Source organism: Meleagris gallopavo, chromosome 12 (assembly GCF_905368555.1).
Source record: "Meleagris gallopavo chromosome 12, MGAL_WU_HG_1.1, whole genome shotgun sequence".
NCBI lineage: Eukaryota > Metazoa > Chordata > Aves > Galliformes > Phasianidae > Meleagris > Meleagris gallopavo.
The window spans coordinates 1,384,125-1,398,965 of NC_139415.1; the positions used below are offsets into that span (position 1 = coordinate 1,384,125).

A 14,841-nucleotide genomic window follows, 5' to 3' on the forward strand; every position below is an offset into this window, starting at 1 on the left:
TCAGTCCTTGACTTCTATGCTACTTCAAACAAATTTGAATAAATACTCTGCACACACAGATTTTTATCAGCTTGCATTCCAAGTGCTGCAGTGTCCTTCTCTTTGGCATGCCTTCCTCTCAATTAGCCTTAGTCCAGCCAATCTGGAACACAGAAGCAAGAAGTAACCCAGTCCTCCACACATCTTCAATTGGAGCTTTTGTTTTAGCTCTAGCTGTGGTTTCAGATATTCCCTATCCTCAGAGCATGATTCAGCCTCTGGGCTTTGCTTTCAGTCTCTGCTCTGCTGCAAGGTCCTTCTGCAGCCCAGCACTGTAATCCCAGTGTCTCAAACTCGTTCTAGCCCATCTTGCACATCCTTTCTCTCACCTCCTCCCAAGCAACGGCTTCAAACTCACCCTTCTTAAGCCAACACACGCCAGCCATACTTCACGATTGAACAATAGCTACCTAGTTTAATTAACAAGAAGCAGTGTCAGAATAGGACTAGCACCTCATTCTTCCTCTTCTTAAGTCTTCAGACCAAATGTACCCATATAACCCTGACCATAACACCCTTGAGCCCTCCAAGCCCTTGCTCTTAGTTACACACAGTCATTCTTCAACAAGTTCTCCTGTTTTGTGGAGGTGCTGGTTCAACCAGAACTTGAGGCAGAAGCCCTGCTCACCTGTGTCCTAGAAGGAAAAGTATCATTGCACCATCTGCTGAATCATGGTGAGTGACCCTGTTTGCTCCATAACATCTTACAAACTCACAGCATCACCTTAAACCCACCACCAGAAGCTACTGCTAATAGCAGTGGTAATCTGATCAGTGGTGACATTTCTGTCTGTGTCCTACATTATGCAACTCAACAACTGCAATTAATTCGATAGCTACCTGGGGAACCTACCTGGTGCTTCTGAGCTTCGAGCTGTGCTTTGGGTTTGTTACGTAGTTTCACTCATGAGCACTGATGTGATTAATCTGGATATTTTTAAAGGAAGTGCTTGCTAAACAAACGCTGCTCTTTCTGAACATTTAGTCAGGATTTGAAAAAAGATATCAGAAAGTGACTTACAATTTTAGATACCACTGACATTGATAATGCCAATCTAAACAGTCAGAGACAAAAAGAATCCCCCACTTGCCCTACTGTTATTCATGTGATCTTGCATCCACTTCCTTCTGAGGTTCTGCAGGGTAAACAAATAGTTATGAAATACCAATAAACTACAGTAGTGACAAAGACGCTGCACTTTTGGCCTCTCACGTGGGTCACTCATAGCCCTGATCTCCTCCAGACGATGCGTAAACCACCCCTAGGTGACATAAGGGTTGCAAAGCCCAGTCCTTACCTTCTCCTGGTACTGACGCCGTGAGGAGTCCAGGGACTGGATTAGGGCTGTGGCATGGCCGATGAACATGGCATAGCAGGTGGCACCGACAATCATGCTCAGCATAGTGAGCCATACATCAGACATGCCAACGGGTGCCTGCTGCCCATACCCAATGCAGAGCATGTGACTCATTGCCTTGAACAGCGCATAGGAATACTGCTTCCCCCAGGAGTCATTCTAAAGAGACAGATAGACAGACAAAGCTTTAGCAGTGGGACAAGACATTCACTGAGATGAACACATTTCAGAAAACGATACCTAACGTTAGACTCAAAGTCCGTATTTAAAGCACCTCTATGTTTTAAACAAACAATGTGATGGCTTAGAAGTGTTGGGCACGCTGGATATATCTACAAACCCTACATTTAGTTGTCTGACAATAACTGACTTTGGTCAGGGCTTTTACAGATTCTACGCATTCTTTCCAGCACAGCTTTCAGAAAGAAATCCTGACTGACACTTTGCTAACCTGGGATACACTGAGATGATGCACTGCAATGTGTTCAAAATGACCCATGTGTGGGAAAAGGGACTGATGCAAACGGTCACTCTACTGAGAAATGGATTTTTCAGAGAACTGCTAGAAGGGAGCCTGAGCAAGCCTTCCAGCAGTGAGGTCTTAAAGCAGGGAAAATCGTTTACTCCCCAGCAGTTTATGAAATGTCCAGGGTCTCTGGTCACTACCTGAAGAGATGGGGAGGGCAGAAAATTAAGATGATAATGTCCAGGCAGAGAGTTCTTTGCAGGGTCAAACTGGGCCTTTTCAGGGAGCTGAACAAACTACAGATGGATTCATTTGAGAGATGAAATAAACCACAGTGAGAAGCCAGCTGAAGTCAATGGCTTCCTTCAGACATGCTGTGCTCTCCCACCACAATGAACAGCAGAAGCACCTCAGCGATTACATCATGCAAAAGAGTGAAAAACACACCATAAGTTTCAGGACTACTCTGATTAGTTTGAGCTCAGAGAACAGCACAAAGTACATTTACTATCTTGTGGGTATTATATGCTAGCAAGTCCTTGCCACAAAACCTTGTAAAGTAAATGCACTGTCATCACACACTGCTATTACAAGACGTGTGAAAAAATACCACTGCTATGGTGATATTCATTGCAGCACATAATCTGTACGTTCATCAGTCTTCTTCCCGTTCCTAGGAAGGTGCTGGGTATACACTTTGGATATAGCTGTGCAGATACAGACAGCATAGCAACTCAGAAGGTCGTTGTGCAGAAGACCTGGTTTGGGGCTCATCAGACAGGTGAGCAATACTTCTGTGAACTCCATTCAGAGAGACAGCAGGCTCAGCACTGGTGACCTGCAACGCGGGAAGCCCTGGAGTTTACTGGATGCCTCCCTGGAGGGATCTTATCACAGTCAGGTGGATGGCTGATGACCTGTCTACAAAAACCAGCTCTCTGGGTGTCACTAATGTTGATGGAAATTTTTCAGTAAGCTGACAAGTAGTAAATAGAACCAAAGAGCACTGTTAATGTTTGTGAGCTGTGGCGAAGAGCTGGAACCTCTGGTCAGTGTTAATGCTTGTGTAGGAGATAAGCACGTGGACAAAGACAGGAGACAGTGTTACCTTAGCCATATCCAGTTACATTATGCAAGCAGGCCTGATTCACACTGCAACAAGAAGGGCAAAGCAACAGAAGTGACAGCAAAGCGGACACAGAAGCAGCAGCACATCCAGGGTCCCAGGAGGGATGGCTCCCTGCTGGCGCCAGCCTGTCTGGGCTCACCTCCCTAACAAAGCAGGAACCAGTTCACCTCCCGCACTGGAAAAATCTCCCCCTGAGCCCACAGGAAAGATAATGTGGTCTTTGGGTCTCTATTCCTGGGACTGCAGATGGACTGCCCCCGTGTGTGAGAAAAGGTGCAGCCCAAAGGGGGAGTCAGCTACAGGAGAAGGCAAAGAACACCTGTGCTCTGATGCCTATACAGGACTGAATGCAGCTCCCTGAGAGAAGCCTGACAAGGCAAGGAGAAGAGTCAGTCCCAGCACCAAACACAAACTGAGAAAAGCAGCAATCCACAACACAGTGGTTAAGCATGCCCCAGCCTGCCTTTCTATTACAGAGCCAATAGGTAAGTCTTGCAGAGAAAAGACAGAGGTGTGTACTTGGCTTGATGGAGAGAAGTGTGATTTCTTCTTCTCTTGTCCTCTCAGGCCAGTTCTACATCTTAGCCAGAAGGTTCTCAAAGCAAATACCTTTCCCATGGTACCATGGAAATGCTGCTGCCTTCTGAGTTCAGTGTGGCAGTAGTTTAACAGGGCAGCACATCTCTGTAACAGAATTGAGGGCAGGGAGAAAAGAAATGCTGAGCTGAAATTCCAAAGGGAATCTGGGAAGACAGAAAAAGATCAGCTGAGCTGGTTGCTCAGACATCAGGAACCTGGCTGCAAGGGTTTTTCATGACTGTGAATGATCAAAGAGGAGAGTCTGGGCATCAGTCAGGTTCAAGTTTTGAGAGCAGGCAAGTCACTGAACCACCGTAGATTTGGTTCCTGCCTATGTAAGCAGGAGCCAACAGTTCCCAATAAACTTTTGGGTGTAGGAGGCTTGCAGTGTGGAAATTAGTCATCCAAACCCATGATGTCAAATACCAACAAGCCCAAGCAGCCTGCAGAAACACTTCCAGCTCCCTGAGAACTCTGTAGTTATGAGCAATGACCTCAGTTTCCATCAGCAGCATGGCTCCCTGCGAGGACAGCCTGCTTTGTGCCAGGCTGAGTAATGACAGGCTGAGGGGAGAGAACTGGAGACAACACAGGGTGTTTACAATGGTCCTGAGCAGCTTGGCCTGCTGGGAGGAGAGATCAAGGACTGCTAAAACAGAGGCAATTCCATGAAAGAAGAACCTTCCAAAGCAGTTACCTTTAGGACACAACCTCTAAGCGTCTGTAAGGAGCACTGGATCCTCACAGCACAGTCTTTGTGATTACTCTTTCCTTAGAAGTCTGAGTATATCTTTATTTTTCAAACCTACTCTACACCCTTTTGTTTCCCACAGAATAAACAGGCAGGCCAAGAATGTAATCCAGAGAAGCAGCACTGGTTCCAAACGTGCCCACAGGCTTATCAGCGTCACAGTGCCCTGTACTGATATAGCTTGCCCGTGTACCAAACCAGCCCCTATAGTGGAGGACTATACTACAAATACACCCTAGTGGCTAAAATGATCCATTAAGGTAGATAAATGAGGCCCTCAAACTGCAGAAAGAACATGGCTCCTCCTTAACTAAATCTCAAAGCAAGCTAAAATGGAGCTATAGATCTGTGCTTGAACATCGTCAAGAGGGATGTTATCTCAAACGCATGCCAGGCACTATGAGCATTTGCAAATGGGAGTTAAAATTACTTTGAAGTGGTTTCTCAAACTAGCTTGTTTTTAACACCCACACTGGCAGGACTATAAGGGTTTCTTTGGGATTAGTGTCTGGACTTCAATGCCTCTGCTCGTATCTCCACTCTTGGATATTTGGAAGCACACCGCTGAAACTCTTCAAAGGCAGCGTTGGAATCGGCTGTACCTTACAAAAGCACCTGAAGAAAAAGAACAGGGTCTCACAGGATTTTGCTTGATCTGAGGAACATCTGGCTGAACCCCCACAGGACAGGACGAAAGAGAGCAATGGAAAAACTGGAAAATACTGGCAAATTCTTGGTGTAGAAGCACAATCCATGGGCACACCATTATGCCTGCCATATACACCACTACCATTTCTAAGTTTTAAGAGCCTGTCTGTAGTGCAGCGTATTTCACTCAGCATCCAACTCCCTTCCATATATAATCCTAGTCAGATGAGCTGCAGTTTACAGGCAGTTCACACCTGAGCCCATCAGCCCAGACAAACAGGGCACGAGTACACTTTGTGAACTCCCACCTTTGGCTCAGCAATGATCTCATTATGTGCCCTCAGAGCAAACTCCGTGTTTGCTGCTGCACACCATTTGTGCTGTGCTGCAGAATAAAGGCCTCTGAGCATCACTGCCCTCCCCTGAACAACACCACAACTGCTAGGCAGGGAAAACACCTTCAGATGGAGGTTAGAGGACAGCAGTAGTGGGACCAGAAATGAAGATAATGGGTCAAACTTCATATTGGATAGCACCTGCCTGTTCTGGTCTTATTTCCAGGGTGAGCTTTTGCATGACCTTCACCTTATAGAAGATTTTCTCAGGACTTTGAGTGCACCAGAAAATTTTCATTGCCCCAGGTCCATGACCCCAGTGTTCCGGGATCTCCAGCAGAGCTCAGCCTGGTCACCCAGTCCTTGTCTGAGCTATGTCAGGGCTGTATGCCTGCCCAGCCCCAAACACTAGCAGGCCTTGAATTTTGCTGTAGCCTCTGGTCCCTTATATTGCTGCTCCTAACTGGATTCCATGGATGGATGCTGGATGTTATGGTTATCACCTTGCCTTCTCTGGATTAGTCAATGGGCCCTTTAATCACCAATTCTGCTCTGCCTACCCTCTTTAGGTCCAGCTGGTAAGGGCACTGTGCTGGAGTCACCCTTGCTTCCTGGCTCATACAGTATCGTGGAGCAGCCCTACCCTTGCAGCTGCTTCCTGACAGATTTTATAAAACATGAACAACTACTGCACAGCTTTCATAAGCCTACTGAGAGAGAGTGTGAGGGAGCTGCTGGACCTGAGGCTTGGAGGGAGTTCGGAATCACCCAGAAGATCATGCCAGACTCTTCTGTCTTCTGCCATACATGCTGCGCCAGCTTCTCTTCCTATTTTCCATCAGCAACACCAAAAAATGTGTCATGGGTTGGGATTGGTATGCTCAAAGGGGGAGCTACTCTCCTTCTGGTGGAAGGGAAGATGATTAGTATTTCCTATGCAAGGTCACTGCATTTGACATGGGGATATTTGCCTTCCCTGCTGAGTTTATCAGTTCAGCACAACACCCAAGAGAGCAAGCCACGTGTTTCCAGCAGCTTTCAGGTCTCAGCAGAGCTCAGATTTCTTCGACGAGGAGCTGCCAGGCAAGGGTCATCGTGGGGAGATGCTGCTGCCTGCACATATGCCTCTCTGGAGCTGACTCACAAGCGTTTCCCTTTTTAACAAAGTGCCCTGTAGGGAAGCTAGCGCCAAAGCCCCTGAGATTGGGGCTGAGCAATTAGTACCAAAAACATCCATCCCTGCCATTTCAGAGACAGTTCAGTAAGAAGAAAAAGATAGTCATTCCTACAATTGCTGAAGATGAAGGATGGAACGCACAGAAAATAACAAGATGAACTGGACCCAGGGATTTATCGAGCCCCTGATATGATTTTGGCAACATCAGATGCTTCACAGATCCCCTGGAAGAGGATCAAGCCTTTAGAAAGCAGATGGGAGGTGATGAATCTTCTTTTCCCACTGCACCGGAGTCAGAGCTGTTTTATGGACTGCCAAGCAGCTAGGTGGGAAACTCTGGCATGGCGGATGAACAGCACTCAAGGAGAAAGCCCACAAAGCATTTGGCATCTCTTGTTCACCTCCGCTCGGATGCAGCAGCTTCACAACTCATTTTTTTTAACCTGCAGTGGTAAGCTTTTTGGCTCTTACATGCAATCACGGCAGTTGTGCACCAAGAATACTCCCCTCACAGCTGTGACCAGGTCAGAACTAAAAGACCCCAAATCCAACTTACCAACTGGCACCAACAGAAGCCATGCTGTCCTCCCACCCGCGCCCATCACATCTTACTCAAAGCCATTCTGCAAACCAATACCGTTGCACCAAAGCCTGAGGACAGCCCAGGCTGCTGGTTTATTGCTGTTTCCTGACTCTCCCATTACTTCACAATGGACTATATGGAAATTGTTGCACTAATTACACCCTTCGCTTCCATCTCTGGTCAAGAAGCTACCACTGACACATTTGGAAGTCTTATCAGGAGATAAGAGAACAGAACTTTATTGTGAGAAGAAACTCTCTGATTCCATATATACTTTTTAAAAATGTTCTTAAGTTATTTTTGGGCTGGCATTTTCCGGAACAACTTTGGAATAGAAGCCACCCAAATTATAGGTGGAACACACAACCATCTCTTCAGTTCTTCATCCCATTTTCCTGAGATTCTGTTTCTGAGGCAGTCACTGAGATCATCACTTTTTTCACTTTTATGAAGTGAAAAAAATTAAGGTGACTTAGCTGCAGACGAGAAGCTGAGGAAAAAAAAAAAATCACACAAGGCAAATTTAATTCCCAGCTTCACAGGATGGGAAGACAAGTACTGCAGCATGAGTCCCTGCCTGGCATAGCCCTGCTATGAATAAAAAGTTTCTATCCTGCCTCCTGGAGATTCTGCTGAGCCCTCTGCATCCTTCCCCCTCTATCCTCAGACTTGCAGCTAAGAAAGTTGTACAGGCTAAGCAGTAAGAATATGAGGTGGTAATCCTTTGTTGTGGCTGTCACCCAAGCTTTCAATGCACAAAAACATATGCTCAGTGATCATTTGGTTAGTGAGCAGTTTTTCAGCCAGAAGACTGGACCAAGTAGGTGGAAAGAGGACGAGTTATTAGGGTCTAGCACATTAGGAATAAGGAAACATGGCTCAAATCTGCTCCTCCAAAGCTGTTGTGCAAGGTCTCCATGGCCAAGTCACTTCATCTGATGGAGATGATTTGTCTGCAGCTCTGAGCTCTCCAGGACAAGGAGCTGTAAGTCCTTTTGAACCCAAATAGCACAAGCACAATGGGGCCCTGATCTTTCATTGCTCCTGTCATATAAATAATAAAAAAGCAGCACAGGGAAGACAGGGCAGCTGCTGCATGGGTTGTTCTTCTGATGTAGATAAATAAAGGGCTGTAGTCTCCAGAACTGTCAGTCTGACACCTTTCAACAGCAGGAAACGAACGATTATTGCAGAGGGAAGAAATAAACAAACAAGCCCCCAAACAGAGGACTTCTGACAGCTGCTCGCTCATCTCAGGCATGGGCAGCATGGGCCCACAGCTCTGCATGTGGAAGCCATGGAAGCTGGCAGTTCTTTTATACATTCTGCATTTGTTCTGTTCTGCCCGAATGCCCGATATTATTATTTTTTTTAAAGAAGAAATTGGCTGGGGGAATCTAGAGGTTAAGAGCTGCAATAAGAGGCAATTTTTTAAGCTTTGTCAGTTTTTGCTGCTTAATCAACTGGACATTGTCCCTTTGAATAAAAGATCCTGAATTCTCAGTGAGATGGCTGAAAGGTACCACGAAATCCCTGCGCACGTACCATATGGTATAAATCTCCCTCACAGCAACAGTGCACAGCTTGGGACCTCACTGGGAAGTCTGGCCATTGTTCCTACTAGGGAAGGCCAAACTGTGGCATGGCAGTCTGTTTCAGCCCACTTTATTGCAGTACTGTGCAGCATGCGGTGTGATCACATTCATCCTTCAAGTGGATATGGAGCAGCTGGCTGAGCAGTTTCCTCGAGGCCAGCCATGGGAATTAGCATCTTATGGATCAGACCCAGCTCTAGGGCTCTAGGCCCCCCATTTGCCTCAATGTGCCCGGATCTCAGTGGAAAGACACCTTAACTCTTGCTCTTTGCTGTCTCCTGCCAGGAGGGGGAGCCTGGCTCTTGCCTTCTGCTGCAGGGGCTCTGTTGCCTGGTTTCTACTCTGCAGTCCCGACACTGTCCTGTTGTTGAGATTGTCCCCAAAGAGTCCCCATGCCCAAAGTGGCTTTACCAGTGCCTGTTGGACAGCGGAGAAGGACCCTAAAAGGAGGCAGCAGTAGATGGGGAGCTGAAAGGTGATGCTGTGAGCAGTGGCCTGGGGAGCACGAGGGGCAAGCACTTACCACCATGCGGTTGAGGGATACCCAGCAATCATCAGGGAAGTCCTGCAGCATAGGCACGAGGAACTGGAGGCAGCCATCCCAGTGACACAGCAGTAGCATCATTCCAATCAGGTTCACAATGCGCACAACTGCACTGGCCAGATCGTAGGTCATGTGGAAGATCTGCAGGGACAACCAGGAGCAGATTAGATGGCAGCTCCCCAACCAGCCAACCAACCCAGCAAAATTAGATGCAGTATCAGGGTCAAGAGCCTTTCTAATGTAACAGGAAAGGCTGCATCAGCCTAGCTCGGGTCAGTCACTGTATGTGAGCAGAACCAGCTGAAAAACAGATTAAAAACCAAAATACAAAATTGTATTCACTCACCCCTCTTGCCCTTTGATTTCTGCCTTCAATTTACATTGAAGGCTCCGTAACTCCTCTTACAGAAGATATTGGTTGCAAATATTTCCAGAACATCAGCCACGCCTCAGAAATAAACTCCATCATTACATCTTTTTAACCGCAGTGACCTTCTTTGATTTCTGCTCCTGCTGAATACATGTGATGCACTGACCAATGGCAGAAGTTAGCTTTTCACTAGATGTTGGATGCAGTCTCTGGAAGCATTAAATGTAAGAAAGAATGGCCCTCAACTCGGCAGAGGCTTCTAGAAGAGGTTGCGATGCAATTTTTTTTGTACCGGCTGCTGCATCACTTCCAGTCTGACATGAAGGAAAGGAAATGGTGCTTACATGAAGCGTAAGAAAAAGAAAAAATGCCAGAGCTATTAGGCAGCTCTTAGCAAGGACACTCAGAAACCTGGAAAAAGGGAATGGCAACCAGAGCTCTGCAGCCAGCTCTCTAATGCCAAGGCTGTTTACAGCCCTCTTGTCCATAGTGATAGTCATAAGCAGGACACACTGTGGAAACTGGGTGTTCCATCACTGAAGTCACATTTGCAGTCAGGAATTACTTGATGGATTACTATTTTGGGGGATGTGTACTGTGGAGACATTGTAAGTGCTTGGCTCCTTTATGCCCAGCTTTGTGATGACAGCTAGACGCTCTGAGCATGCCAGTGAGATCTGTTCTAAGCTACATATCTGCCCAGGTTTGGCTTCTCTTACCTTCCAATATGCCACAGTGAGAAGGAGAGCTTGGTTCTGGAGAGCATGGTCTCCCTATGTGACTCAGCACAGAGGCCACTTTCGGTCCCTCTTCCCATTAACACAGTTGATGAAGGGAGCATCTGGATGCAGCCTTGAGGTTCCTGACAAAAACTCAATGCAGGACAGGCTTCGCCACATTTGCAGCATCCAGGGCAGATCAACACAGCCATGGACTCAGTGTAGCTGCTCTGAGCTGCAGAATCTGATGATTAATGCATGCCTCTACAGGAGAGAGCAGCCTCTCCAGTGAAAATGGATTGCAGGGACACATAAAGAAGACAGCTTGGTCACCCACCACGAGGCAAATGTTCTCACTTCAACCTCATCCTGAAAACAGAGACCCCAACACACCTCACATTCTCTCCCACGTGGCAAATCAAGGAAGGATGAAGGCCTGACAGCCACACTCCATGGATTCCTGCCCTAGAGCTTTGCCTGGAGAAATGGTAATCACTGCTCCCCTCACATACTAATGCTGCTGCTGCTGCTGGAGGAATGAAAAATGTGGACAGCTGTGTGTGAATGAAGCAGACAGAATCACGGCTGTCAGCTGTGTCATCTTCAGAGACCTCCCCATGGTTTGAAAGCACATGCAGCCTGGCTGCTTTGCATCTTAGCCTGCAATCTGGTGACACGGTGTCTTAGTTGGATTTAATAGAAGGAAACAAAAAGCGGAGGAACGTGGGGAGTAAACACGACTACTGCAAATCAGATAAGGCTGCATAGCCCAACCCCACTGCCACATTCCCATCCTTACCCAAACTGGTGACCAAGACTGCAGGGAGAAGTGTGCCAGCACTTCCTGAGAGCTGAACAACTCCAGAGCCCCTGTGCAGAAAGGTGGCCACCTTCAGTGGGTGGCTCAGCCGCTGAGAATCACCTCTGCAGGGGAAAGTGATTACCAAGAGGCTGTCTGTGCATCAGGGAAGTATCTAAGGCGGGTGATCTGGCCACAGGCATGGCCATGCTACGTGCCTGCATGGCTAGGTCATGTAACTGCTTGCTGCTCCTGAAGGAGTGGTCTTTGCAGCCTCTCCCAGCAGCATATACCTGCCGCTCCTGCCGATATCAGGGACTGGCCTCTGCTCCCACAGTGAATCAGTTCAAGCAGCTAAAAAGGCACAAAGCTGGAGTTATGAAGGAATAATGTTTATCAGTTTAGCTCCGTAAATTGGCTCATCACTCTGTTGTCAGAGCTAGCTGTCCAATTTCAATGCTTGTTTCCACGCCAGACATTAACACTTCTCTACCTAATCAAGATGCCATGAAGTTATATGCACTAGAAGCTGACGTGCTCAATCCTGACCAGGAGGGAGCCACAGAAGAATGCTGGGAACCAGAATGAGAGGAATGCTGTGGATAACAGCTTCTAAACCCCATTATTTCCACTGCATCCAAGGTGCAGCTGGAGTCCACAGTGTCCCTTAGCATGAGAAAGGCCATTCTAATGATATTTCTGAGCTGAAAAGAAGAAAATATCCAAAATCCAGCATGAAAGGCTGTTCTAAGAAATCCGACTCTCAATGCTGACTCAATAGGTCAGTATGAAAGCTGAACACATAATTCATAAAAAAATAATTTCTACTGGCTTCACCTTTTTTTTTTCCCCAATCACAGAAACAATCATTCTCATTTAGGTAACCCAAGGTGAATCCAGCCTATTTGAGTGACAGCCACGGGCTAGGCTTTTAATGAAGCCAGAGCAGCAGTTTGCAGATGGATCACCCACCTTTTTTATGCATTATCAGGGTTTTACTGTGCCAGCGACTTCTCCTCTTCCATCTATGCACGGTTTTCAATGGGTTCCAGCCCTCCCATAGCCCAGGGAACTCCAGCCAGGGACAAGGAGAGACCCTATCAGGTTTAGGAAGTGCCTTTCTCCCTTTAATATATTATAAGTAGTGAAGACCTTGAGGAAATGGATGCTATAGAGGAAACATAGATGGAAATGGAGCTTATTCTATGCTTGGGATCTATTCTGGTCAGGCTAGGGCAGCAAGCCTTTATTCTACTGCATCAACGAAGGTGCTTTGCTTCTGCCATGAGGTCCTGCTGCCTCCTCTCGAGCACTAAAGGGTGAATTTAGCTCACCTACTGTGGGACTGGAGATTGAAACACACCTCCTGAAGGCAAGACACCTGGTTTGCAGCACTTGTGTACCTGAGCAGGGGAAGCAGTGCACCTCAGAAGTCCTGCTTCTCTCTGCTACCTGCAAAGTGAGCTAGCTAGCAAACTCCAGCTGTAAAGGTCTGAACACGGGTGACACAAATCCCATTTCAAATGTCAGTCACAGGAGCTACCAGCTCATTCCTACTCCTTGAAATAGATTTGCATTCACCTGCAAGAGAAAAATAGGAAGCACCCGTCCTGCATCACATAGGAATAACTATGCAGGGGTAGAATGAACACTTTCCACTGAGAAGTTCCTGCTGTAAATAGATCCCCATACAGCAGGGAATACTAAATCCAGAAGTGTGCTGCAGAGGGTCTCAGCCAGGGCTGCAGTGCAGTCTATAAGCAATCTGCAGCTCACCAGGGAGAGATGGGAGAAACATTCTAGAATGGTTGAACCAGAAGCAAAGGAACATGAGTAGTAATTGGTACTTCTCTGCTTTTCCTCATTAACACTCAGGGCTTTATTGTCCTGTCATATCATAACCCCAGCTGGGTCCCAGAGCATCACACCTCCTTCCCTGGAACTGCTGGTGCTTTCCAGCTTTCTGTTTGTGATTTGGAAAAAGGGGGTGAGGAGGAGGAGAAGGAGGAGGAAGCACGGATTCAAGCTTAGAAGCACCTGCTTCCAAGGGCTTTTTCTGATAGAGCCAATAGTTTTGTTACTTAGTTATCCAAAACAAACAGAATCCCTGCTATAAAGGCGGCTTTGTGCCTCTGGCCAAAGGGCTCCTTGCAGCACTTGCTAAAAGCACAGCTTGGGGAAAGTGGAAGGACCAAAACTTTCCTCAACAAAATCATCTCTAGACTCCATCATGAAGATCCAGCTTATACTGTACAAGCAAACTATCAGCATCCTAAGAGTATGAATCTGAAATCCTGTCAGCCCCAAATAACTGTGCAGCATTCCTCACTTGGCTCCGTAACGCAATAGTATTCCTCTGTCCTGAACGTTTGAGCTGGAAGAAATCAAAGACACCTCGGAGAGATGGGAATCTGGCTCTAGCAGTGAAACAAGGGCTTTGAGTCAAGACAAAGTTGTACATTTGATCGTTGCATGTTGGCATATAACTCACTATGGCTGTCCAAACCAATAGTCAATAGGGTTTCTTAGTTCCCTGAAAGCAACACTGCATCAGCGTGTCTGTTTCAGGTCTGCAGCTGCAGGTCCCTGTTGGCTCTGCACGTACTGTAGATGCTGTGTGTGAAACAAAAGGGTTTTCCTGTGGGCCTGGGGACTGCCATACAGAGGTGTAGCAGTGATTCTGTTCAGAGCCAGCGTGGCTGAGCTGGAGCTAGACACCCTGCCAGACACAGCTAGCAGCAGGCACCGTCACTCAGCTGAATGCTGGCTCTGCACAGAGCTGCCTTGCATCCACCAGGCTTACAAACAGATTCTGCGCCACAGGAGAGCAGTGAAACTGCTTGTTACCCTTCACTACCTCTACAGGCAATATAGCAGGATTTCTGTAGCACTGCATCCAAACTAAGAAAGCCTGCTGGTCCCAAGTTCTGGTGTCTGCAGCCACACCACAGACAATGCAAACTGTGATAAATCCCCTGTGGGTAATCGAGTACCTGTGACACTGCTCCAGCTTCATGGAAAGCAAAGAACCTACACTTAATTTATGGCTTAAAAATCAAAAGAACTTAAAAAATCTCAAAAGAGAGCCCAAACAATATCATCTGTATTATTCTGAGATAGGGGGCAGAGTTAAGGTTGTTCTGTCATGAGAAAACATGCATTTCCACTCATACTTAAGAAGACCCCTTGTGGACTCTACGGAAGCAAGTTGAGATGTCTTTTATTCTTCTTTCCTGTGCTTGACTTTTGTATGTAACAGAGGTGAAGATGTATTTTCCTCGTAGAGGCTCTGAGGAGGTTTCGGGGAGCTGGATATGCAGATCCACCCTGGAGAGCTGGAGGAAGGAGAGAGCCAAACAACTTGCAGGGGGCACACATGGCACCGCACATATTGGAGCACTGAAGCACAGAAGCCATGGGCACACGCAGGGCCAAAACCCTGATTCTGCTACTGCTGATACTGCTAAAGACATGCAAGAAACCAGAGCTGAGAGAGAGAGCAGCTCCTCAAGAAATTCAGCCTGTTGTGTAAATACCACCATTGGGAAACACTATCTTTCAGCAAAAGAACACAAAAGACCTCAGCTTCTGATGAGAAGAAATGCATCATCGACCCTTTTACTTGCTCTTTCCTATCCCTCTCCAACTATTTTGCTCTTCCAGTGATGCCACATTTAAGCTGTGCCAGAACATAAGCTAATTTTAATGCAAAAGGCTTGCTGTCTTGAGTAACTTGACAGGCCATACGT

The 14,841-nt window shown here is 46.9% G+C and overlaps 1 protein-coding gene across 2 annotated transcripts in view; it reads right to left on the reverse strand.

Moving 5' to 3' along the window:
• Nucleotides 1-14,841, reverse strand: part of HCN4 (hyperpolarization activated cyclic nucleotide gated potassium channel 4) — a 100,491-nt gene that overhangs the window by 31,285 nt on the left and 54,365 nt on the right. Inside the window, exons 3-4 of one of the 2 annotated variants that reach the window (XM_085234030.1) lie at nt 9,184-9,345; nt 1,338-1,556 (exon numbers count right to left, since the gene is read on the reverse strand). In XM_085234030.1, coding sequence (XP_085090156.1) covers nt 1,338-1,556; nt 9,184-9,345 — 381 coding nt within the window. The remainder of the gene's footprint in view (nt 1-1,337; nt 1,557-9,183; nt 9,346-14,841) is intronic. The other variant, XM_085234031.1, reaches the window with a different exon arrangement.